Source organism: Seriola aureovittata, chromosome 7 (genome assembly GCF_021018895.1).
Source record: "Seriola aureovittata isolate HTS-2021-v1 ecotype China chromosome 7, ASM2101889v1, whole genome shotgun sequence".
Taxonomy (NCBI): Eukaryota; Metazoa; Chordata; class Actinopteri; order Carangiformes; family Carangidae; genus Seriola; species Seriola aureovittata.
In genome coordinates, this window is record NC_079370.1 from 23,774,936 (window position 1) to 23,798,483 (window position 23,548).

The 23,548-nt window shown below is 41.3% G+C and overlaps 1 protein-coding gene across 49 annotated transcripts in view; it reads left to right on the forward strand.

Moving 5' to 3' along the window:
• Window positions 1–23,548, forward strand: part of rims2a (regulating synaptic membrane exocytosis 2a) — a 143,956-nt gene that overhangs the window by 100,580 nt on the left and 19,828 nt on the right. For 28 of the 49 annotated variants that reach the window (XM_056380027.1, XM_056380020.1, XM_056380024.1 and 25 more), the window contains 5 exons: window positions 1,696–1,881; window positions 3,461–3,567; window positions 10,399–10,431; window positions 12,806–12,906; window positions 15,361–15,527. In XM_056380027.1, the coding sequence (XP_056236002.1) occupies window positions 1,696–1,881; window positions 3,461–3,567; window positions 10,399–10,431; window positions 12,806–12,906; window positions 15,361–15,527 (594 nt within the window). The remainder of the gene's footprint in view (window positions 1–1,695; window positions 1,882–3,460; window positions 3,568–10,398; window positions 10,432–12,805; window positions 12,907–15,360; window positions 15,528–23,548) is intronic. The other 21 variants (XM_056380038.1, XM_056380046.1, XM_056380047.1 and 18 more) reach the window with 5 other exon arrangements.

Below are 23,548 nucleotides of genomic sequence, written 5' to 3' on the forward strand. Positions count from 1 at the left end.
AGGTGCATCATGTGTCATGGCTATATCCATTAAATTACACCTAATGAGATATTTGATTTGTAACAGACACAACCTTCACATTACCCATAAATCCTCAGCCATAACAACATCATGGTGGGGAATGATTATATTGACAATCACTGTAAATGAGTGTAGATAAAGAATGCTTAAGGCTACTTAAGCTTACGGAGTGATGAGCTTTTGTTTTTGCCGACGTAGACAAAAAGGACATTTCCTCTACTGGACAATTTTTCATACTGCAGAAGGCTGCAGACGCTACAGGACTGTGCCAAGATTGACTTATTAATTCAAATTCAAATGATTGAAAAGAATCAGAAGTAAAAGTTTTTCTTCCACATTCTCAAAAATGTTCAGCAAAGTTATGGTTTGAAATTATTTCACTAAGTCTTTTGGTGTCTGTTAGCCTCAGTATTTGTCTTCTGCGCTTTATGGTTTAATTAAACACTGTGACCTATGAAAGGCTTAAGATGTTCACATTTAAACGTTTACAGTTTTCTAAACAGTGTGCATGCTCTAAAGCTGAATATTTCCTTTCACTGGTTTGATATGTGCAATTTGATGCAGTTTTATGAAAATGTTTTTTTGTTTTTTTTTCTCTCTGCAAAGTTAAAGAATATGTACACTATCAATGATTTTCCTAGTTGAGAACCTCACCTGCCTTTTTTTTTACCAGCTCTTCAGACTGACAAGATCTGCCTTCATCCTCACTGTGCCAAATAGACTCATAATGGCTGGGCATTTTCAGGAAATAGCAGATTTTTAGGAGCCAAATGCAATGTTAAAGACACACGTCACCTTTCCCTCACATTTCACTGTACCTCAAATAGATTGCAAATGAACACACACCCATCACATACTGAGAGATAGCACATGGTCCCTGCTGTACACACCCTCAAGACTTCACTGTTAATTCACTCCAGGGACCATAAACCACACAGAAGCCTCCTAGCCCTCTGTCCATACTGTCCACCCTAAAAATTCAGTAATTCATCAACTCATAAAGAATTATAGACAAAGCTGTAATGTTAATAGACAAATTGTAAAATAATTGCATGTAAGTAGAACCTTATGTACATTTCATGAAACCAAAAAAAATGCCCATTTAAGTGGCCATGGAACATTTTAGATGTCATAGAATAATAAAACATTGTCAGCTGCAGTTCTGCTACATCCAGGCTGTGACAGCTGAAACAGGTTGTCTGTTAACATTAAAGTGTCGTCAACTGTTCTCCAAGAGTTGCTGAATAATTTGACTCCTTCACTTTAAGGGACCGTACCTGTATCTTTTGCATGTTTTAGTCCATTTACAGGAAAAGATTCTGCATATAGTTGACATTACGGCCGACCAGTTTGTTTTTGAATGTGTATTTGCTACTCCACATGGATCATTAATATCCGATACAGGACAACAATCTGCTCATGGACACGTGTTTAGTCCATGACAGTAAACTACAGTTAGATTTATAAACCTACTGTGATGATTTGAGATTTAAAGAAGGTTTGTAATAAATGGGTTAAAACATGCAATAACACACGTGTAGTCCTGAAACACATGCACCTCAGAGGAGTTTAGAGGGTGCAAGAAATTTCTGTGCCCTCCACCCTGCCAGCATACTGTCCCTGCCCTGCTTGGGTCCCACTGAGTGCCTGCCTATCTCTCAATAACCTCTGTAGGAACCACGGAGCCATGGATAGACACGAGTATCACAGCAGGTCCCGCTCTGCAGACCAGCGGCCCACTATAGAGCGCCCCACATCCCGCTCGCGCTCCACTGAACGCCCCCACGACTCTTCGCTCATGAGGTCCATGCCGTCTCTGCCATCTGGGAGGTCCGCCCCCCCCTCACCTGCCTTGACGAGGTGTGACCCAGATCGGAGACGTTAACAAGCTTAGCACAGAAGCAGACTAGAGTTGTAGTTGTACAATAATTTCCCTGAGGCATACCTACTCTGGAGGGAGAAATAATTTAAACATTAGGTTAAAACATCAGTAAGTAGACCAAAGACCCGCAGTTTTTTGGCCAATTAACATGAATAGAATAAAGCCCAGTGAAAACATTAATGTTGATTCTGGCAACTGGGATTATACAATCTAGACATATAGAGGTCTAGTAATGTACAGAATCTGGGTTGGTTGATTAGCCTCGCTACCAGGTCAGCCACCTATCTTACCCAAATAGCTTCATATTAGTCTATTTAGATCAAATAGGCAGATTGCTGTGTAACTAATTAATCAAATAATCCTCTTTGCTAATCTAGAAGTCGAGCTACTAGCTAGAGGATTACTCCAGTTAGTAATCTCTGAGGTTTAAATCAACCAATAAGATTATTTCTTCCCCCAGAGCAGCTCCACCTCTGCTAAACCTTTGCATAACTAAAACCTCTGTAGAACTAAACCAGTAGAGACCCCGTCCCATGAGCTCCCACCCACCCCGAACCTGACTAACTCAGAGAATGAACCAGAGAAACTACATCACTGTCACCTACCTGCCTCCCTCCCAACACCCTGCTCTCCTGCCTCACCTCACCTCACCCCACCTCACCTCACCTCACCTCACCTCACCCCAGCCGCCTCCCCCTCACAACTACCCCACCACCCCACCTAGCCACTTTGTGTTTTGTCCCCAAAAGCACCGGTGCTGTATTTTCTTTACACATGTCCCAGGCACGACAACCCCGACACCGTAGAATAGCGTGCTGACTCGTTTTGATTTGGAACACACACTGCTCATACGCTTGCGTGAGTATAGCAGTGTTGGGCCGACATTTTACTTTGGTTTCATTACTAACATCAACTGATGCCGTTTATCCTGTGATGGCATTTTGTTTTTCGTTTCTTTTCTTTGTTTTGTGTGATTTGAAGCCTTTTGGGGACAGTCTGAACGCATGATCACACTAGTCTGCTGTTTCTGCATTGAACTCTTCTCTCCTTGCAGCTTGATGAGTCGACTGTACATGCGATTCACACCTGGCATCTTTTTTATTGCAGCTCAGTTCCCTACAGTTGATGTATCCCTCCACTCCCATGCCATGTGCCAAACATCATTGCTGTGTGCATCGGTTTTATATTTGGAGATCCAAGACACGATCTAATGTTTCAGTCAGTCAGTTTCTCTTAGTTACTCCATGCTTTAGTGCAGCCACTGTCACTGATTACCTTCTGTTGGGCCTGACAGTTACTTACAGTATATATGAACTAAATTAATGAGTGATCCTAGATAAGTGGATTAAATCATGTCACTTTCCACTGTAGCAAATAGCTTTACTATTTATCTTACTCACTTCTCTGCTATCAAACGTATCTCTCTCTCTTTTGAACGATCCCTTACTTTTCTCACACTGTGACGTGGGTGCGACATGGCCTGACCTGGCCCATCCACCATCTGCTCCTGTCCTAATTCCTGTCTCACCCCAGTGTCCACTACTTTTTGTCATGTAGGGCGCATCCTCGTAGTGGATCAGTCCAGACCAGTCCCACCAGTACGCCCATGTCCAGTAGACGAGGACGACAACTACCACAGCTTCCGCCCACAGGGAAGGACAGAAGTAAGTCACCTGGTTGTTTTCTGTTTGTATTACAGGGCTACTGTTTATGGAGAGTCTGATACATGCATATTGAGTGAGGACAATCTTTTTATCAGTGTGATAGTGTGTTTGTGTTCAGTATCTTACGATGATATAGTTTTTATTTGGTGGCCCAACTGTTTGGGTCTGAGGTGGAGCTTTGGTTTTACAGTCGCTGACTGTTACACTTCACTTTTGTGTGAAAAAGGAAGGATTATTATTTGCTGATGGAATCTCTCAGTAGAAGCTACAGATCATATCAGATGTGCAAGGATTTTTTTTTTGTTTTGTGCTTCATTGGTGTTTACTTTTACCCTCCATCCATAACATCTGCAATCGGTTCCTTTCCCATTTCTCTCTCAGAAGATGCAGACGAAGGAACAGAGCCTTGTGAAGGTCTGTAGCTGAATGTGTGGGTTTAGTCTTTCAGACTGGGAGTGCTTACTGAGCCGCACCTTACTCTGAAGGCCAAAACCCTGTCTGCAACGGCGGGTGGCTGTGTCCCCTAGTGGCGGAGCTTATTCTGTGCTCCTTTTAGCCTCCCTCTGTTGCGGCTGTGTTTTAACGTGCAGTTGAGGTGTCCTGTGCCATTGTGTTGTACTAACCTGTAGATCTGTCTGGATCCCGCTATTGAGAGTATCAGTGTTGTGTTCAAATGTTGCCTCCATGTTTCTTTTCTTTTGAGTTACACTCTAGATATTGTCGTTTTTAGTTTGAGAGTTCTTGATTTGTTTTAATTATTTGGACTGCTGAGACACTTCACCGAGCCTGTGTCAGTAAACAACGTTCACTCCAGGCTCTGAGAAAATGATTAAGGCACAAAAGTTTGAACTTTCCACATCCCCATAACCACAAAGTGACATTTGGAGTCAGCTTTGTTCCTCAGCACTCCTCCATCAAATGTTATGTGTTGTTGCAGCTTGCAACTTGCGACGTGTACTGTGAGGGGCACTGCGATGAAAGCACTGATTGTTTTCACTTGTGTCTTTGAATCAGATGCTGTGGAAAAACAAAGATCGTTGTAGCTTTGCAGTGATCGGAGGGAAAGACTGGGACAGAGATAGAGGGAGGGGGGAAAGCTCTTGCAGCTCTGGAGAACTTGTCAAAGAACTCACAGAACTCTTTCATCATTGTCAGAGTCCATGAGGGCTTTCCCTGTCTTCTGTACAGCCGCCAGCCTACAGCCCAGCTCTCTCTCTCTCTCTCTCCATCTTCCTAACACTCTCCTCTGCTCTCCCTCTCTGTCCCACCCTTCTTCTGTATCTGTGCCATCTTTTTTTTATCACTCTGAAGCTCTGTCTGGACTTCTCTGTCACTTCTTTGTGTCGCCTTTTTTTCCTTCTTCCTCGTTATTCCTGACCTAATCTCTCTTTTTTCTGTTTCTCTTTGTCAGGTAGTCTATCCTTTCCCACTTCTCTCTCGCCTTCTCATTTTTTTTTTATGTGTATCTCTTTCACTATCTCTCCACTGTTCTTTTCAGGACAGTGGCAATGTGTGGGCAGTGGGGGGAGGTATTGATCTGACCTTGTGCTGTAGCTCCCACAGAGCCGTATGGCACTCAGCTTATGTAATGCAAATGTGTGTGTGTGTGTGTGTGTGTGTGTGTGTGTGTGTGTGTGTGTGTGTGTGTGTGTGTGTGTGTGTGTGTGTGTGTGTGTGTGTGTGTGTGTGTGTGTGTGCGTGCGTGCAGCTTTTTATGGACTGGATCCATATTATTGCCCCTTGCTGATTTCAGAGAGGAGCTGGATTGTTGATAAACTTCGCCACCGTTTTGTCTCTCTGCTTTGAAGTTTAGTCATACTTACACAAACCTAATTCTCTTTTGTGTTATCTATTTACTGTATGTGTGGCAACTCCTAAGGGGGAGCAAGGGAGGAGCTTGGGGCATCTGAACCCCAAAATGGTTGCCCAGGTGTGGGCACAGAAACAGCCTTTAAAGTTTCTTCTCTCCATTTTCTTGAGATATGTGATGCTGCTTGATTCCTCTCTTTAGAAAAACTTAAAACTTGAAATTATTCCATGTTTATCCACAATAAAAGCTAATTAAATGTTTCAAGTACAAGCTCTGTTTAGGAGTTGGGCTCTTGTTTTGTTTCTTGGATGGCAGTAATGTACAGTACGTGTTGGTGTACAGTACATTCATCCACAGGCTTGAATGAACGGCCAGACTGTTGGCAGAAACTGGAGTTCCCCACGGTTTGCACTTCCTACTTTCCCATCTGTTTATATGGCTTGCTTCTGTCCGTTGACTGTGCGCTATTACTCAACACTGTCATAGTTGTTGTGCTCACTGACTCAGTGGATACTCACGTCCCTAAAAAGCCACATTCTGTTTTTAAATTGTCTCTATTCTGAGTGATATTCTGCAGGACAAACGCTGCTGCAAGAAGGTTGTATGTTGCATTATGGGAACAGTGACAAATACATTGTGTTCATTTGAACCACACGTTGTATAGCATAATTAACCAAAAATAAAGTTTTTGTGTAGTAGTGATCATATGCAAACTAGTATTCGGTATCGGCTGTGTGTTTGTGTGCAGAGCTGTGAGTGTATGTGTGTCTGTGTATGAGCACATACAGTATGAGCTGCCATATTAATGTGACTTACAGTACTGTGGGTTTCAGAGCTCCATTATTTCATGAGCCTCCATCTGTCTCTCTACTAGCAGCAGACTGTGAGGAAAAACCCCAAGGTCCACCGGTAAATGGGAGGAAAGGCAAGTCCTCTGAATAGTGTGATGGTGTGACTTTGCTGTGTGGGTTTTCTCAGTCAGCACAAGTTCTTCATTTGTGACATTCACTTGTAGCCGTGATTCTCGATACTCGACTGCACTGAATGATTTTGCTTTCTTATTTGCCATAGTACATTTAAATCGTCCTTTTCTTTAAACCTCCCTTTGTCCACATTTCATCTATTATATACATTGACTTTGGTTTATTCCTATTGAGCTAATTTGGAGTGAACAAATTCGAGGCTTGTTCTGCATGAAGCTAAAACTGATGTTAATACATCCAGAGTGCTGTTGCTGTGTTCTCTGCTGGTCTGTCCTTCTCTGGCTCCAGTACAGCTTTAAATCTCTGCTTCAATAGAAATTAATTCTGCTCACAACACAGAGCTCTCAATTTCCATTGTGAAATTGCCAATCATTTCAATTAGACATGGATTATTGAACATATAGACACACACCCTATACAGTACTCCCTTAAAGGCTGGCAAAGGCAGACATATAGAGGTCATGTTTAGAGAAATTCTTTTCTGTCAAAAACAGTTTTGTTGCATCCCTTTTTTCATGAGTACTCTCACATTGATGACAGTGTATACCATAAACAACTAAAAATCATTTCTTGGCTATTCTTTGCATTTTACTTTGCTGTTGAAGTACATCAGAGTTGAATGTCTTGTTTTTTTAGAGCTTTAGAGACCGTTACCTCCATTGGCCACTAGATGGAGCAAAGTTCATATTCTTTGATGAGGAGCTGTCCATGATTTCAGTGCTGAAGTAGCAAAGAGGTTTTTTTTCTTTCTTGCCAATGTTTGCTCTTACTAATCTATGCTTTCTATTATCACAACACAATATATACATAAGTGGTTTTAATATGTAAATTGTCTATTAAAAGCTAAAGGAATAAAAATAATATTTCTTTTTCAGAGAAAAAGCTGGGAAAGGGATTTTGCACAATGTTTTGTGCAGGAATTTAGAAAAAGCTCCCTTGATAATCCAAGGCCCATTAAAATCATGTAGTATCCAAACCAGTGAGTGTGTGTATGTGTATGTGTATGTGTATGTGTATGTGTATGTGTATGCGTATGCGCATGCGCATGTGTATGTGTATGTCTTGCTGTAGAGGTGACATGGGAGGACCAGCAGCGAGGGCTGAATGGCTCTTTGTCTGATGGAGGGACACAGCCACACCCCTCCCTCACTGACGCAGGTTAGTTGGTGTGGGTGTAGATTTCTGCCACTTCCTAATCATGAACAATAAACAAGCCATTTAAAGGTAGAGTAAGAGATTTTGGAGAAAGATATTTGAATTTAACAGATAAACAAATACACTCCTTTCAGAAGCTCCACCCTAAGCTAACAAGGAAGGTGACGTTACCTGGCATAGCATTTTGAAAACCAGTGCACTTCTATAACTATCAATGGACATTTATGTTGTCCAACCCACTTGTTTAATTGCTGAAACTAAAGTTTGTAAAGTAACTGTAAGAGCCAAGAGTTAAAGATCATATGAATGGAGACAAATCTAAGTAAAATATTGGCATCTTAAGTGCTGTCGTGCCTTAAAACTAATTCATCATGTGAAGAATGTTTACTTTAGTGACAAAAAAAGATACTGGGTTGTTTGTTGTTCATGCAGTGTGTTGTTTCCTTGATAGGTTTTTCTGCACTGTCCTCCATAGTTAATGTGGACTCTAATCAGCTGGATTACAACCTCAGCAAAGGGAAACCTTGACACTAGACAGTGGAAGCTGGCTGTTAGAATACATGTGTAAATAAAAAGTGCAGGAAGAGAACTTGATTTAATTTATTTGATTGCCCAGGTCAGCCTCTGGATGGCGCCCTTCTGTGTTTCTATCTCTTCCTCCTTGTTGTGATTTTGCAGTGCAGCCTGGAGCTGATGTTTCTATAGCTACTGTGGTCTGAGATGATTTGTCATAAAAGCTCTGCTTCAGTGTGAAAACTGATCTAGGTGAATTTTGTAAACACACACACACACACAAACACACACACACACACACACACACACACAATAATGTGATGCACAAAGACTGTGTTGACTATTCATATGACACATTTAAGTCAGGCAGTTACTTGAACAAAAAAAAAAACTCTTTCTCAGGATAAACTTTTAGATTGTAGAATGTGGTGCACAATTTATAGAGTTCTAAAAGACGTTGCAACTTCTTTTGGTTTTGTATGTGTGTTGCTACAAGATGCATCTTATGTTAATATGATGTTTCATAACTAACAATCTCTTGTGGTGGGATGGGACTAAACTAAACTAAACTAAAGCTTGACACCAGTAGTGTAGAATTTCGTATGATGGCAGTTGAGCTGCTTTTGAATATTCATCAGGCATTCGTAACAATGACTCTGGCGCATGTTGTCATTGCTGTTGTGGAAATGTAGGTCACTTCACAGAGTGCAAGAATCTTATTTAACCAGCTCGTTGTCTATGAATCAACCATTTGTAATGCACGATGATGAACTTGGCTGCTGTGTCTGCAGCTGGAGTGTTGGAATCATGTGTCATTCAGAGGCAGTTGTGTTAAATATGGTCCGTTCGTACCACACAGTGTTAACCCACAGACCATAAGAGACCTTTCCACACTAACTGGTTCTTCCATTTTTAATATATCACTCCCTTATTCTGATGACCTACATGCTGCAGCTGAAGTAAGGGGAAAAAAATCACTTGCTCTCTTGATCATCATTTGACTCCCTAATGAGATGATGTTAGCTGCCACAAAGAGATGAAAGCTGGTGAGGCAGATGTCTAACATTGTCTTTTAATTCATGTGACACTTCATTATTCACCCTAATGAAGTACTAATTGAGCTAAATGCAAATTCTGTGTAAGGGGGTATGGAAATGAAGTCTGATGGAGTGGCCTTCTTTCACTGTCACTGTTGATTGTGGACTTTAGCTCCAGACTCCAGGACGGAGGTTAGACAGGCAGCATGACTCTGAGGGGGGTTGTGGAGTGGTTGCTTACATAGGAACAAGACACACATGGAAGTGTCTTGATTGCTAATAGAGAATTTAAAGCGCAATTCATCTTGAGAAGAAAGAGAGAAAGAGAGAAGGATCTCAGCAGGCTGTGCGAAAGGATGGAAGGAAGGAAGGAAGGAAGGACATGAATAATATGAAGGGGAGAAAAATATGTAATCGGAAGCAGCAGAGATGCCTGAAAGCAGGCAGTTGACGTTGTTGCGTAACCTTCTTTCAGAACGGCACTGTTGCTGACACCCGTGTGTGTCTGCGTGTGTGTGTGTGTGTGTGTGTGTGTGTGTGTGTGTGTGTGTGTGTGTGTGTGTGTAAGCGTGTGTGTGTGCGCTCTTGCACTCAACTCAGGTTTCTTAATTTTCATGTATCCTGCTGCTGATACTCTGAGATAGTCAGCTCTCTCTTTTGTGTGCTCGCTGCTCTGTGCCTTCAGTTTGTGTTGTTTTGTGTTCTTTTTTTTTTCTTTTCCTTTCTTTTCCGTTATTTTTCCAGGCTGTCTCCCCCACAGTTGCCCCCATGCAGCCTCAAGTGACATCCACTTCTCCTTTTACCCTCCTTTCCTCTCCCCCTCTCCCCTCCTGTCCTCAGAGGTCTCCAGTTTCTATCTGGTTCGGTACATTAACATCTCTTTACTGTTTCAGCTCTTTTTCCTTTAGAGCACAGAACCTCACCTTCCCAACCTTCCCCCCTCTCTGACTTCAAATAACGTAACTCTACCTCAGCCTCTCCTGGCCTCGCACCCTCTTGCTCTATTTTGACTTCTCACTGTGCCCATGGTGGAGTTTGTGTGTTCTTGGCGTACTCTATGATTTTGTTTGTGTGTTCTGTGCCTGTTGTTTTATCATTGTCGTGTCGTATTGTTGTTGTGTTGTTTCCCCCCTCCCTCCTTCCCAACCCTCCATCCTCCTCCTCTTCACTCTGACCCTCCAAACCTGGCGTACTCGGTGATCGCGGAGATGGTGTCGCCCTCCCTCCGTCCTCCCTCTCCTGCTCCGTCTCCCCCCCTTACCCTTCGTGCATCCTCTCACATCCATCTTCCTCTCCTCTGTCTGTGTCTGTCCATTCTGTGATGTGATCCCAGAAGACACGGACTCACCAAGTTGGACGAACTCAGGTCTGTCCCTTCTTCTTCCTCCCCTTCTTCCTTTCCTGACTCTGCTTTCTCTTATTCTTCTACTTTTATTCACTCTGTATGTCTTCCTGGCTTGCCCTCCCCGACCCGCCTCCCCTCATCTCAATCATCTCTTCTTTTCCTGTTTCGCTCGCCTCCATCTCCCTGTGCAGTTTGCGCTCTTGATTGTTCTGTGGACAGTGCTTCCGGCTTTTTTTTTTTTGTCATTTCGCACTCCTTTCTGTTGCTGTGGACAGACTGTGTGCGCTTACAGTTAATAGAAGCATGGTCATGGTCACACGTGTTGTTTCTTGGCCCCAGGTCTTGACATGAGACACTGTGTTATTTTCTACCTTGCTGTCGGTGCATGACAGCAGAACTTACCCTCTCTGTGGACACACATTTTCAGCATTTCCCTAAACTGATTTTATGGCCGATTTCAGTATAATTTAATTGACAAAATGTGTCCCTGAGGTTTTGAATGCTGTTGAAGTGAATATCATTTAGAGTCCCTTACATTAGGAACTACAGTGCAGTCAAAAAGAAATATATGAACGAATCCTACTTCAGCACATTTGTTTTCAAATGAAACAATGACTGTGAGACATGAGGTTGGATCGCTGACATTCAGAACATGTAGTTTTATACATAGTCTCCCAATTTAGGGCACCTCTTGCAGTCTTGCTGTCACTGTGAGGTTGCCAGGTAATCAGTGGAAAACAATGACATAAAACTGGGTCTAAAAAACAGCCGTGGAAGAGGTCGTCCTTGCAGCAGGTGCAGCAGGACGTGCCGTAACTGTCTTGGGACAAGAACACACAGTTTCAAGAAACACACACACACACACACACACACACAATTAATCACGTGTAGTGAACAAGATTTTCTTTTTAGATTCAGTGTTTCTCAGCAAAATGCAATGTGTGCATCCTAGAGGCGACTGTAACCTCATAGCCATTGTTTCATTTCAAACCTCAGTGCGCTGGAAGACACAACAGTCCTAATCTTTTACTGACTGTAATTCAAAAAGCAGAATAACCACATGAGTTGGTCAACAAAAATCAAATGTTTGTAGATAAACAGATGTTGCAAAACAACAGCTATGGTGCGGCATAACAAGCAGTTTACTGAATGCTTGGTACATGAAATGACTCCTTCCGTGTCATTTAGAGAAAACTGTAGATGTGGAAATGTGTAGGCTGTGACATGTCACCTGAGCAGTGGAGATAAACAATTAACCAGGACAAGCAGAGAAAAAGATGATGAGAAAAATTCACTTTGCCTCACCTGTGCAGTCATTCATTTGCTCCCAGCTTGTATTGCTTTTCTTGTGTGTGTGTGTGTATGTATGTGAAGCTACAGGCATACTGTATGTGCGCATGGCACTTGTACCTGTGCATTCACCTTCACTCTGTCATCGGCATCATATGACACAAAAGTAGAGGCAGAGAGCAAGTGGAGAGAATGGAGATACAGGGTACAGCAGGGACGTCATCATTTGGCAGCATTTGATGATTGTTTTTGCAGAGAAGAAGATGTGTAGCAGCTCCAGCAGGAAGTATTTGCTATGATGTGTTATTTTGTTTTATTTTCATTTCAGTTACATAAAATGTGAATGAATAGTTCTTATAGTGGCATTATCACCTTCACAGAGCAAGGTTAAGCTTGGGTATTGATTGTGCGGGATGCTTGTACAGTGAAAACTGTGCTTTAAACAATATGAAACCAAGAATAGCGCTTAAATTGAATTTGGGAGAAGATGAGATGGACAAACAGGATGATGTGATGATTTGGCAAAGAACTGAAATGAAAAGAAATTGGAAAAATGTGGATTTTGCAAGTCTGAGCTGAGAGGGATGTGTGGGCCAGTTAATCCCATCATTCACGATGTGCATTTGTTGTCAAAGGATTGGCTTTTATCTAGAAATATCATGTAAAATGTACATGATCACAAGTATTGTTGGGATAGTACATTTTGTTCAATGCAGTAATTTGGCTCAGCATTCAAACTTCCTTCACTGTGCAGTGGGTGTCAATAAATTATGTAATTTGATTAATAATCTCCGAATTAAAAAGTAACCGAGTGTGCAAATCTTTCTATAGTTTATTCAGCCTTGGTTTTTGACAAGTGGTTACAAATGACGCAGTGTAATATGTTATGCAGCTTACCTTTACTAGTCAGCATTTTGTGTTTGTGTTTGTGTTTGTTTGTTAAAATAGCCGACCATTCAGCTTTTCCCCATTAGATCTGTCCTCGTCATAGCTCATGGCTCATAGCTCAGCAGAAGCTCGTCTCTCACCATAACAGTGTGTCCTCCCATCAGGCCTTCCTCAGCGTATCAGCCACCATCTGACAGTGTCCCGTCTCTGTGCTCAGGTATGGACATGGAGGAGCGGACCAGGCAGATGAAACTGAAGATGAACAAGTACAAGCAGGGAGCTGGCTCTGACTCCAGACTGGAGCAGGACTACCACAAGGTAAACACATGTCCAGATATGCTGGATATTTGCTTCCATACTCCAGAAAACCTGCACCTACAGTGCACTGTTTGCATGGTCGCACTGTGCATAGGCCATATGGTACATTCTGAAAGCAGTCGAGCATGTACACATGCACATATCAACATCATACTGCGCATGTACATTGATGTTTGCACAGTGTACATATACACACAAATATAGTCACACAAACACAGGAAAGCTGATAAACACTCCGCATCATTGGAAAACACTGAGTTAGGTCCGGTTGTTTTTTTAAAGGGTCAGTTCACCTAAATTGACAAAAGCTGAATATGTATGTATCTCCACTTACTCCAGACACAATGTCCCAGTTACTCATTAATCATTCACAGACCCAACTTTTAACAGTTTGTGTTGGTTTTTTTTCACTGAAGGTGAAAATAATGATAACAATAATAATAATTATTATATATAATTGTATATAAGTTTCAGTGGCGAACATCTCACAATCTTAGCACATGCATGGATGATAGATACAAGTATAATGAGAAAAAGTGTTTTCTCTTTGTCATTTGGGTGAACTGAGCCTTTAAGCCTCTCTTTGCAAATTCAAGGAATGTGACAGTGAGTGTTTGCAGAGTCAAGCGTTTACTACTCTGCTCTGCAGACATCCTGAGCGTGTTTAGAGAGCTCAGCCTTGGTCTGGTGTCTCATTGCAGTCTGAGCCAAGATGTACAAAGGCTCTGTGTCCAGCTTCCCTTTTAAGTCACTGTTATGAAAACTATTGCATCAGGAGCAGCCAACTTGTTGGCTAGGAGTCTATAAAAAGCAGATGAAACTGGGAATTGTCCATGTCCGTTAAACATTATCTTTCTTGACAAAACAACGCTCTCACTGTTATTAAACAAGACTTGTGAGTGCCTGCTGTTAAACCACAGGGTAATATAGAACAGTTACTGTAACACTCAGCTCAGGTTCTATTACAGTTAACACTGATAAAACACACTCAGGATATTTTACATGCCAAGTTTGTCATTCCAGTTGAGCTTCCAAGGAAGCCCCAGTGTTAAGTTTAGAAAAACTCTGTGAACAAGACAACTGAATGTCACAGTGTTTATATGGAACCATGGATCCACAACAAGAGTAAAAGTCCTGCTTTCACATTTTACTAAAGTAAAAACATACAAAAACAAATCAAAACTAAAATCCCCTGTTATTCATTATATTAGTGAATTATTATTACAGCAGGATTCTAATGTTGTAGTTGATCGAGACAGACCAAATGTTCACCACTGTAAATCATATATCTGTTACATTATATATCACATTATACTATAGATCATTTTGGGAAGGGCTGGATTAGCAACCAAACAGAGCATAAACGCTTCAGGTCGACTGTTTGTCGGTTCATTGATGAACTTTGATTAATTGCACATTAGTTTAAGAATTTGCATTCGCGCATTAATACCTGATATCTGTGTTGTAGAGAGCTACTGTGTCATCTAGTTTAATTTTAGTTCTATATTTTATGTACTTGACACATATTCCTAAACTGTATTTAAGCATACTGGTCAAATGACACACAGAAACCCTGGGGCCAGAAAACTTGGCCCCAGCTCCCGGGCATATAACGATAGTGATACTAATGATAGTGATCGAACGTAGGCCTATAATGATGCATCTTATTTATGTATTTATTTAGAAAATCAGTTTTTAATGTAAAATCATGATCTGCAAAATAACTACTAACTGTTGCAGTCAGATGCTATAGTGGAGTGAAAAATATACAATTTCCCCCTGTACAGTAGAAGTATAAATTAGCATCGTACAGAAATCACTAGCAGCACTAATCCCAGATTGATGGATGCTAAACTGAGGGTGATTGATGCCAACAGGTTTGTAGGTGTGACTGTCTGGCCTGTGTAAACAAAAAGTGAAAGTGAAATTTTAGACAGGACCCACCACGTTCCCAGACTGTATGTCACATTGTGAAGAGCTGCATGATCCAGCTCTCTGCCCTGAACCTTTCTACTACATGTACTTACTATTTGATGTATTTGACCGAAGTAGGCTACACTCTGACCTTTCAAAAGGCACAACCTAATACGCCTTATGTAACAGCTCCATCTCTCCTCTTTCTTCCTGTCATCTGAGAGCGCCACTGATATGTCGACTTATTCACATTCATGAGCTCACTGCTGCAGAAGAACTTATCTTGATCAAGAATAGTTGTCCTTAAAAAGCTAAAGGCATGCGAGCAGTGTTCCCGATCAGTTCATACCATATCAAATGCATGCCCTAAATGAATATCTTCGTTTTACAAGTGCAGAATGAATAACCACTGAACATTTAAAAGCAACAATGATGTGTTTGCCTGCACAAGTCAAGCACCAGGAATATCTTTTTGTGTCATTAGACATCACCGTGATAATAAACTTTTACTGTCTTGTTCATGTTTGTTCCTCTCTGCAGCGCTCAGGCCGAGATCCACGGGGCTCAGATAACCTGTCAGCCAAGTCATCGGACAGCGATGTAAGCGACGTGTCCGCTGTTTCGAGAACTAGTAGTGCCTCTCGGTTCAGCAGCACGAGCTACATGTCTGTCCAGTCAGAGCGGCCGCAAGGAAATCGCAAGATCCGGTAGGCTGATGTCCACACCAGGGGACAATGAAATGTGTCTCGCTCTTTAAACCACATCAAGCTGTTATCAGGAATGGACAAATCCCCCTCAGCTGTGAACGTTTCTTTACATACCCTGTATGTCGCCACGTCCAGATGATTTCAGCTTTGAAATTGTTTGCACTTGGTCAAAGTGAAAGAGGAAAATGAAGGCTTTAGCGCTGTCTGTCATTTTCTCACTGCGGTGAGTTCAGGTTTGGCTCCGTTTTAGAAAAATCTGGAACCAAATGGTTGAACTCTCTCAGGCTGTGGGGAAAGTTTGTCCATATCTGGCAACAAACACTGAAACAAAAACACATTGCATCTCTTTGGGTGTTGTCTCATATCAAAGCAAAGAACAAATTCATTTGCATGGCGTCTTGGTGTAAGTCTGTATTTCTGTTTTCTGTTATTTTTCAATCAGTCTGCTTTTGAACTTGGCTGCACTGTCTCTTTGTGTTTGTCTTTTGTTTCTCTTGCCGTTGACGTTTTTCATGCTTTGTTTGGCTTTCTCTCTGCTTTGCATGTGCGGCTCTCTTTGCTTCTGTCTCCGTCTTCAGCCAGTTGCGATCAAGGAGCCAGTCTCGGGAGGGGGATGAGCTGTTAGGAGAGGTGCGGGAGGAGGAGGAGGCAGGAGGAGGGGGAGGAGGAGGAGAGGGAGGGAGACGGACCAGTAAAGAGGGGAGATTGCAGGGAGGGAGGAAGGAGGGAGGGGGGAGGGTAGAGTCAGACAAGGAGCATCAGGAGGATTTGGTGGAGAACGAAGAGGACTTGCACCAGAGGAGTATCTCAGAGACTGACCTCAGGTAACATGTGTGGCAGCCTCTAACTGTAGACTCCCACTAACAACATGGCTGACCTGTAGCTCCCAGCGGCCCACTGACCGACTTTCCTCCACCCTTTATCCTTGATCATAACACAACTTTGGTCCTTTTAACCCTTCTCCAATACTAAAGTAGACTAGCATTACTCCTTGTTAATCGTAGTGACACTTCGGTAACCCATGCAGCCTGCTCACACATCAGTAGCAGATAAGAAAAAGACAGAAACAACACAGCAAGCATCAAAAGAGTAACTTAACGCCCCCGTAAAAATCTGATCTCTGCTGACCTCCAGTGGTTTAACTTCCTACCTCACTGCAGTGAAGTACTCCACAAACCTGTGGGTGTTTACAGGTTCAACAGAGCACACCTCAGATCTTGACTAATCTTTGTCCTCCTTGTAGTACAGGGGGGGAGAAGGCAATTTTGTTTGTGGTGCAGAGAAATCATAGAAAAAACAAAAACTGAATTTAAAAAGTTACTAATCCACAGACCTCACTGTCAACATATTTTACTGAAGACTAGTTTTCAAACAGTGAAAAGTCTCTTGATTATTCTGACTAACCAGGACACTGCTTCTGGAAAGACATTCAGTTCTGTTGGAAATGATCAATACATTACACTGTAGGTAAATGGAATATGATGGATTCACCTTCATTCATTCCACTGCACTGGTTTGGAGGCAGAAACCTGCGTGAATAAAACCAAACCTACATATCTGCATGGAGAAGTAGCACTAGGTTCCTTCAAACCTCCATACAGTTGTGACACTATGATGAACTCCACACACATACAGAACTAGCAGTTTGTTGACAGATTACAGTGAGTTGATATTTTTCTCTTTGTCTTGTTAAGGCATAGTATAGTTTGGTTTCTTCAAAGATTGTTTTGTTGCTAAGCGACTAACTTCATTATAGTGACCTTTGTCTCGTGCCAGTCTGGAGGAGTTTGACTCGACTCAGGGATTTGATAAGCTGTTCACATTTCACTTTGTAGCATGAAATTATAATGTTGTATTTCAGTGTAATAAATGAAACATACATGACTGAATGCATGTATGGAAATCTTTAGTTTTTACATTGCTGTATGCAGAACACTTTGGTTCTAACATGTTAAGACTATATTTAACATGACACGTGTTTCATTGTGGCCACAAGAGAGTATAGTTTCATTTCTGAAGAGTGCTGGACCCACAGATATAAAAAGTATATCACGCAATTTCAAGAACAAATTGATTTGGAGTCCCTCAGCAGGATAAAAGCTTAGCTTCCACTCCTGATAAGATGTCTTCACTATCAAATCACATTCACAGCAGGATCCAAGTTAGTACTTCTTACCGACATCAGTACTGCTCAATGTCTCCATGGGCTTAGGAGAAAACACATTGAGATAAAAGCTATACCCTCTTACGTGCGATTAACTCTGCACCAGTGTGTACAGTGTGATTAGCAAATAGGATCCCACATGTGTCGGAGGCCGAATGCACATGTGAGCAGATCCACTGAAATGTCCACAGGTGGAGCACATACACAGGTGTCTGTTGGTTCGCTCTGAGGCTGGAGTCTGTGTTGCTTTACTGTTTGTCTCTGCTGCTCACTGCTGGGGTGTTGCATCAGTATGTTGTCTGTCAGTGTGTGTTCTTCACATCCTACAGTGTCACTCTGCACCTGCAACTTGTCAACCCAAACCTCCCACATTCTTCCAGCTGCTTCTAGACATGCCAAGAACATTTCACTTTCTCTCTCTCTAACACCACAACCCTCGTACGCGCACTGTCAACCAGCTGGTTCATTCACTTTCAGGAAAGCAACTGGAAAATGTAATGACTGATGATTAAAACCTGTCTGAAAAAATATATTCTGGAGATACATTTGAATTCAGCTACAATTCTCCAATTTCTAACAGTGTATTCCATCTTGACTGAAAGTGAGTTGGATTGGTCCTGTGTTTAACACTGACAGCTCCTATCTGTGTGATCAACCCTAACTCCTTCATGACAGCTACAGTATAAACCGATACTATACCTCTTTATAACCACATGTTAGTCATTCTGCTTTTCTGGGACAACAACACATGAGAAGAGATATACTACAAGATAACAAAAAACATTCTGTATTCCGTCATTCACTCAGGTTGAGTGAGGATGTTCATGTTAGTGTTGCACACAGTACTCTATAAACAAAATAAAATGCTGTTTTACAGTGATGTTAAAAGAGTCTCAAGGTCTGTGTGCTAAAGCACAGGTCGACGCTTTTATAAAATGATGTTAACATAGAACATAATATAAAGCTCCAATGAAGCAAATGTTCAACATAACCGTGTTTTTAATACCAGGGATTTACACAAAAAAAAACAGCTGAATGCAGTAGGGAAACAAGAAGTTACTAAGTAGCAGTAAATATTAATCTACTTTTCAATACTTTCTAAAGTACTTTTCAGTTTTCCAAAAGTTTTAATATTGAGTTTGTGTGTGGTGATTTTTTAAATCATTTGATAATGATAATAATAACTTCACTATAGCACTTTTCTTAACAAAGTTAAAAAGAGCTTCATAGAAAAATAAAACCAGATAAAAGAGCCTGAGCATAGAATAAGTGAAGACAATAAAATGAATAATTAATTCTTCAGGGCATTACAACAGGCACGGTTCAGGACACACAGAGCACCACGATTCCAGCGTAAGGGAGCCACGGTGTGCGGTCACCACTCAGGATGTTAGAGGTGAAAACAGAATGAGCCGGCTCCAGGATGTTAAGTGAGTCTCTGACTCTGCTGCTCAAGTCATTACATGAATTAAATAAGAAATAAATAAAGTGCAATTAATAAATTGACAAATTTTTACAGTGAAATAATTGTAATTACAAACTAAAGGCAATCTTGATGCTTGTCACATTAATTCTAAATGAATTAAGCAATATGACTAAATGATAAGACCTGTTTCAACCTAAAATCTTCCCAATATGCACAAACCACTTACCTAATGAAGACGCAACAAGTGGAACAGTCATAAGACATTAACTGCTTCTGCTTTGTTTTGCTGCCAGATCTAAGAGGCCCATTAGTTTTGTACTGACTCTAAACTGCAAAAAGCAGGAAGTTGAACACATTATTTCAGAATAGTAGACCTTCATGCAGCTGCTCAGTGACATGCTTTTATTTTGTGAATCTAAGCCTTTCTAAGACTTTCAAGTAAATGCTTTAGTGTGGCATTGGGTATCGAAGCTACAAATCGCAGTTCCATGAAACAGAATATGATCGATAACTAAGTGATAACTTTAAGTGCTGTGTGCACTGAGATAAGAAAAGGGACCACTGTTCTGCGTGTGCTGTTGTGCTGATGTAAGCTCTGCCAGTGGCGACACTCACATCAGCCTGCACAATGAACCTAAACAGTTAACAACTGAGCCTCATGATGAGAGTCTCAAGATCAGTACTGTAAATACTGAAAATAATCGATCATGAGTCTAGACATTGTCGGAGGATAATGGATAAGATGCTAGCTGCTTCAAGTGATAAAAGGTTTAATCACTACTCTGCTTATCTGTGTGTACGAGCAGCGAGGCAGTGTGATGCGGCAGAAACTCGCTGCAAGCTACATTTACTTGTGACTCATCTTCTATGTATTGAGGTCACAGTGTAAATATACATCTGCTACACATTAAACAGGTCTGTTCAAATTGACTCGGTGTACAAGCATCATGGCAGCCATATGTGTTTTTAGTGCATGGCTGCTTCCACTGCACAGCGAGGCAAGTGCACACACGCGACTCTAAGCTGATGTTGTGTCCAGTGGTCGCTAGGATGTAAGGAGCTTTCCACGAGCACTTTTAAATCCCACATCACCTCTTCTCCTCCATGAATAATTTCAAGGGCAGGGGCTGATCATTGCTAAAAGGGAGGAAGGGATCTTTACTTTAACCTCCAGTCCACCCACCCCATTCAGCATCAGTTTGTCTAGTGAATGGAAGCAGAGAGCTGCACCTGAGTTACCTCTGCAGCCAGCGACAGCGTTTCCGTACGAAACTCAGACTTTCATTTATCTTTAACTTCCATTCTGCTCACACAAGTCTCTATGACGAAAAACTTTGTAGCCGTGTTGACAGGCGTGTATGCATGCTAATGCTCTGGCTGGGGGCACAGTTGCCATGGAAACCAATTTTTCTACCTCACCTGATAAAGAAGCATTGATTCTCTCTGTGAAAGGCAAACAAGAAGAGGGGATAAGTATGGGAGGACAGCAGACAGCTTGAATGACTTACATTTTCATACAGCGCTGATGATCAGCATGTCTGTCTCTTCCCAGTTGAGTAGGTGACTCAGCTCTTTAGGAGTTTATTTAAAACATATAACTCAATGTTGAATGTTTAAACTGGGACAGTAATTTATATATTTATATAAATCTCGTTTTTGTATGAAGATGAATTCTTTAAAAATCAGTTTACACTTGCTGTATTGTTTACTGAAGACTTTTAATAGCCAATTTTTACCATATGATAATCACCAAAATGAAATCAGAGATCTCTCACCTTTTTATGTAGCTTGTTGTGTTGCTGTAGTCGCATTACAGTATGTAGATCACCTCATTTTGACCTCATGCAGGCTGTAATTAGATCCGTCTACACAACGTTTGCAAGATAAAAAAAATTCCAGGTTTTTACTTTAGTTCTGTTTTGGGAACATCTTGGCTTAGATGAAAGTGCACGGTGTGCAATCTGCGTGATGAAGAACACTATGTTCTCTGGGCTTAGGTTGAAAATCAGAAATCCCTGGAGAGACCCAGTTTTCCAAGCAGGCACATTTACACAGAGAGACTGGCCTGAGCGCCAAGACCTGTTCAGAGAGCAGCCAAACTGTAATGAGAGGAGCGGGTGTTAGCGGAGCAGCAAGTACAAGCTGGTGTAGATTTATTTTATGCAGTGATGTTTATTCTCTAAGTCAAGTCAAAGTGAAGTGAATATAACATTTCATAATGAACCAGCTGATATTTAGATCCCTAGCATGTCCATTCCGGCCAATAATCTGTCCACTGAGAAATGTTCCCGAGCAGAGCATTAATAAATGAGGCAAATATCGAGTCTGGTTAAACCAGAACACGACCAAGGACATGTTAATTTACACAAGTAGAATATTTCTGTTTAGATCGGATTTTCATCCATTTAGTGAAATAAAATGTTCTCACAGAACTTTGCAGTATATGCAAATCAAGGTAAGTTTATTTATATAGTACCATTCAGACACGAGGCAATTCAAAGCTTTACAGAGGCTTGTAAATACCTCAAAAACAGAACATTAGGATGACATTAAAATACCAATGAAAAACAATAAAAACTAGTTTGAGTCATATGAAGATTGCATAAAAGGTAGGAGACTCAGGACACCATTTTAAAAGGAGTGTTGCAGTGATAAAAGACATTAAAAACAAGCAAATGCACAAGATTAAAAATATGTTACGTATGTGATTTATTGGTGAGCTGCAGCAAATAGTGATGTTTTAAGCCCTGATTGAAATGTCTCAGCAGATCTCAGGTGTTCAGGAAGCTTGTTCCACAGGTGGGGAACAGAGAAACTACAAGCTGCTTCATCTTGCTTGGTTCTGATTCTGGGAACACTAAGTAAACCTGTCCCAGATGACCTGAGGGTCTGGATGCTTCATGTCGTACAAGTAGGTCGGAGATAGTCGAACTTCTAAAGTTAGTGTGTCCATTAAGACCAGCAGATTATCCATTTGAATCAACCATTATCAGCCTGCTTCCTGCAGTTCAGGCTTGTCCTAAACATGTTGACTGACACAGTGCATCCAGTTAGACTAGAAGAAGATTCGTCCTATTAGATGAATAAATTGTGTTTAATTTTCAATTATTGAGTGTGTTTTCATAGAACATGAATTTTTATTTGAAAGGGTGTGAACAGGCTCCGTGCTCATGCATTTTAACCTCAGTGGGTAATGATTCGTAGAGTTAACAACGCCTCAGCGCCCCTGACCTCTCCTCTGAGCTGATATTTGGTGTAATGAAAGCAGCAGCATTATCACCCTGTTTGGAGCAGATGAAATACAGCCTCACTGTGATGATAGTGAAAGAGCATATTTCAGAATGTCACCTGTAGCACATCAGCCCGTCGTGTTGTCAGGAGCCGAGGCGCTTGAAGTCTGCTTCAAAGCTTCTGGGCTGCATTAACTGATCAAAGGCACTAATCCCCCAATACGCATTCAATATTTATGTATGAAAGTACAGGCTGATCCATAACAGAACCTGCTGGCATTAGACGTGGCATAAACAAAAGGCTTTACTGCAGGCTGAGATACGAGGTGTGTGCATTCTTTCACCGCACATCTGACTCATTTCACCACCAGCTGCCAAACAAAATGTGTTGTAAACTTGAAAACACAGACACCAGCCTGTGCCTGCCAGGGAGATTTGGACCAGTAGACTGCTGAAGCTCGAGCAAGGGATAACATTGATGCATCACTCACCTTCTGTGTGAAGGTGATGCAGTATCGTTGCCTACGCTTAAAAATCCTGTCAGACAGTGTCAGACGTGATATCCAATACGTACTGATTATTCTCCTAATTCTAATACAATGGAGTTGAACACTAATGTCTAATATATGAAAGAGCAGAATTTGAAGGAGCCTAATTTAAGTAATTGATGAAATCATTTGTCAAAATGCATTTCTTCTTCTCCCATTTCAGCCAGCGTGTCTCTCCATAAGTTGTCTTTATAAGACACTTTTCACAGTGGAGGTCAGACACTAATTAATGAGCAGTAGCCTGAGGGCGCTACACATAACTCCTCCCATTAAGAATACAGAACCTATGAAACAGAATGTAATTTGTCTCTTAAAGATAATTTTACTGGCAGAGCTAAAATAAGACTTTAATTTGGACACTGACCTATTTCCTTTCAAGCAGGAAGAGTTGGAGAATAATGCTGAGAGCAGACAACTTTCCTTTGTGTGTTCGGTTTAGCGTGAGTTTCCTGAACGTGTGGTCACGACTCGGAGACGGTGCATTTTATTTTCTATCTTCAGGTTTACTTGAAAGAGTGCAGGTGTTAAACAGAATGGAAATGCATTACCTATTATCTTTAAGTTGTATGTAAGTAAAATTATGTGGTTGTACATACCAATATACTTTTAATTTACATACTAAATTTATGCTCGTTAAATAGTGGTACATTTGG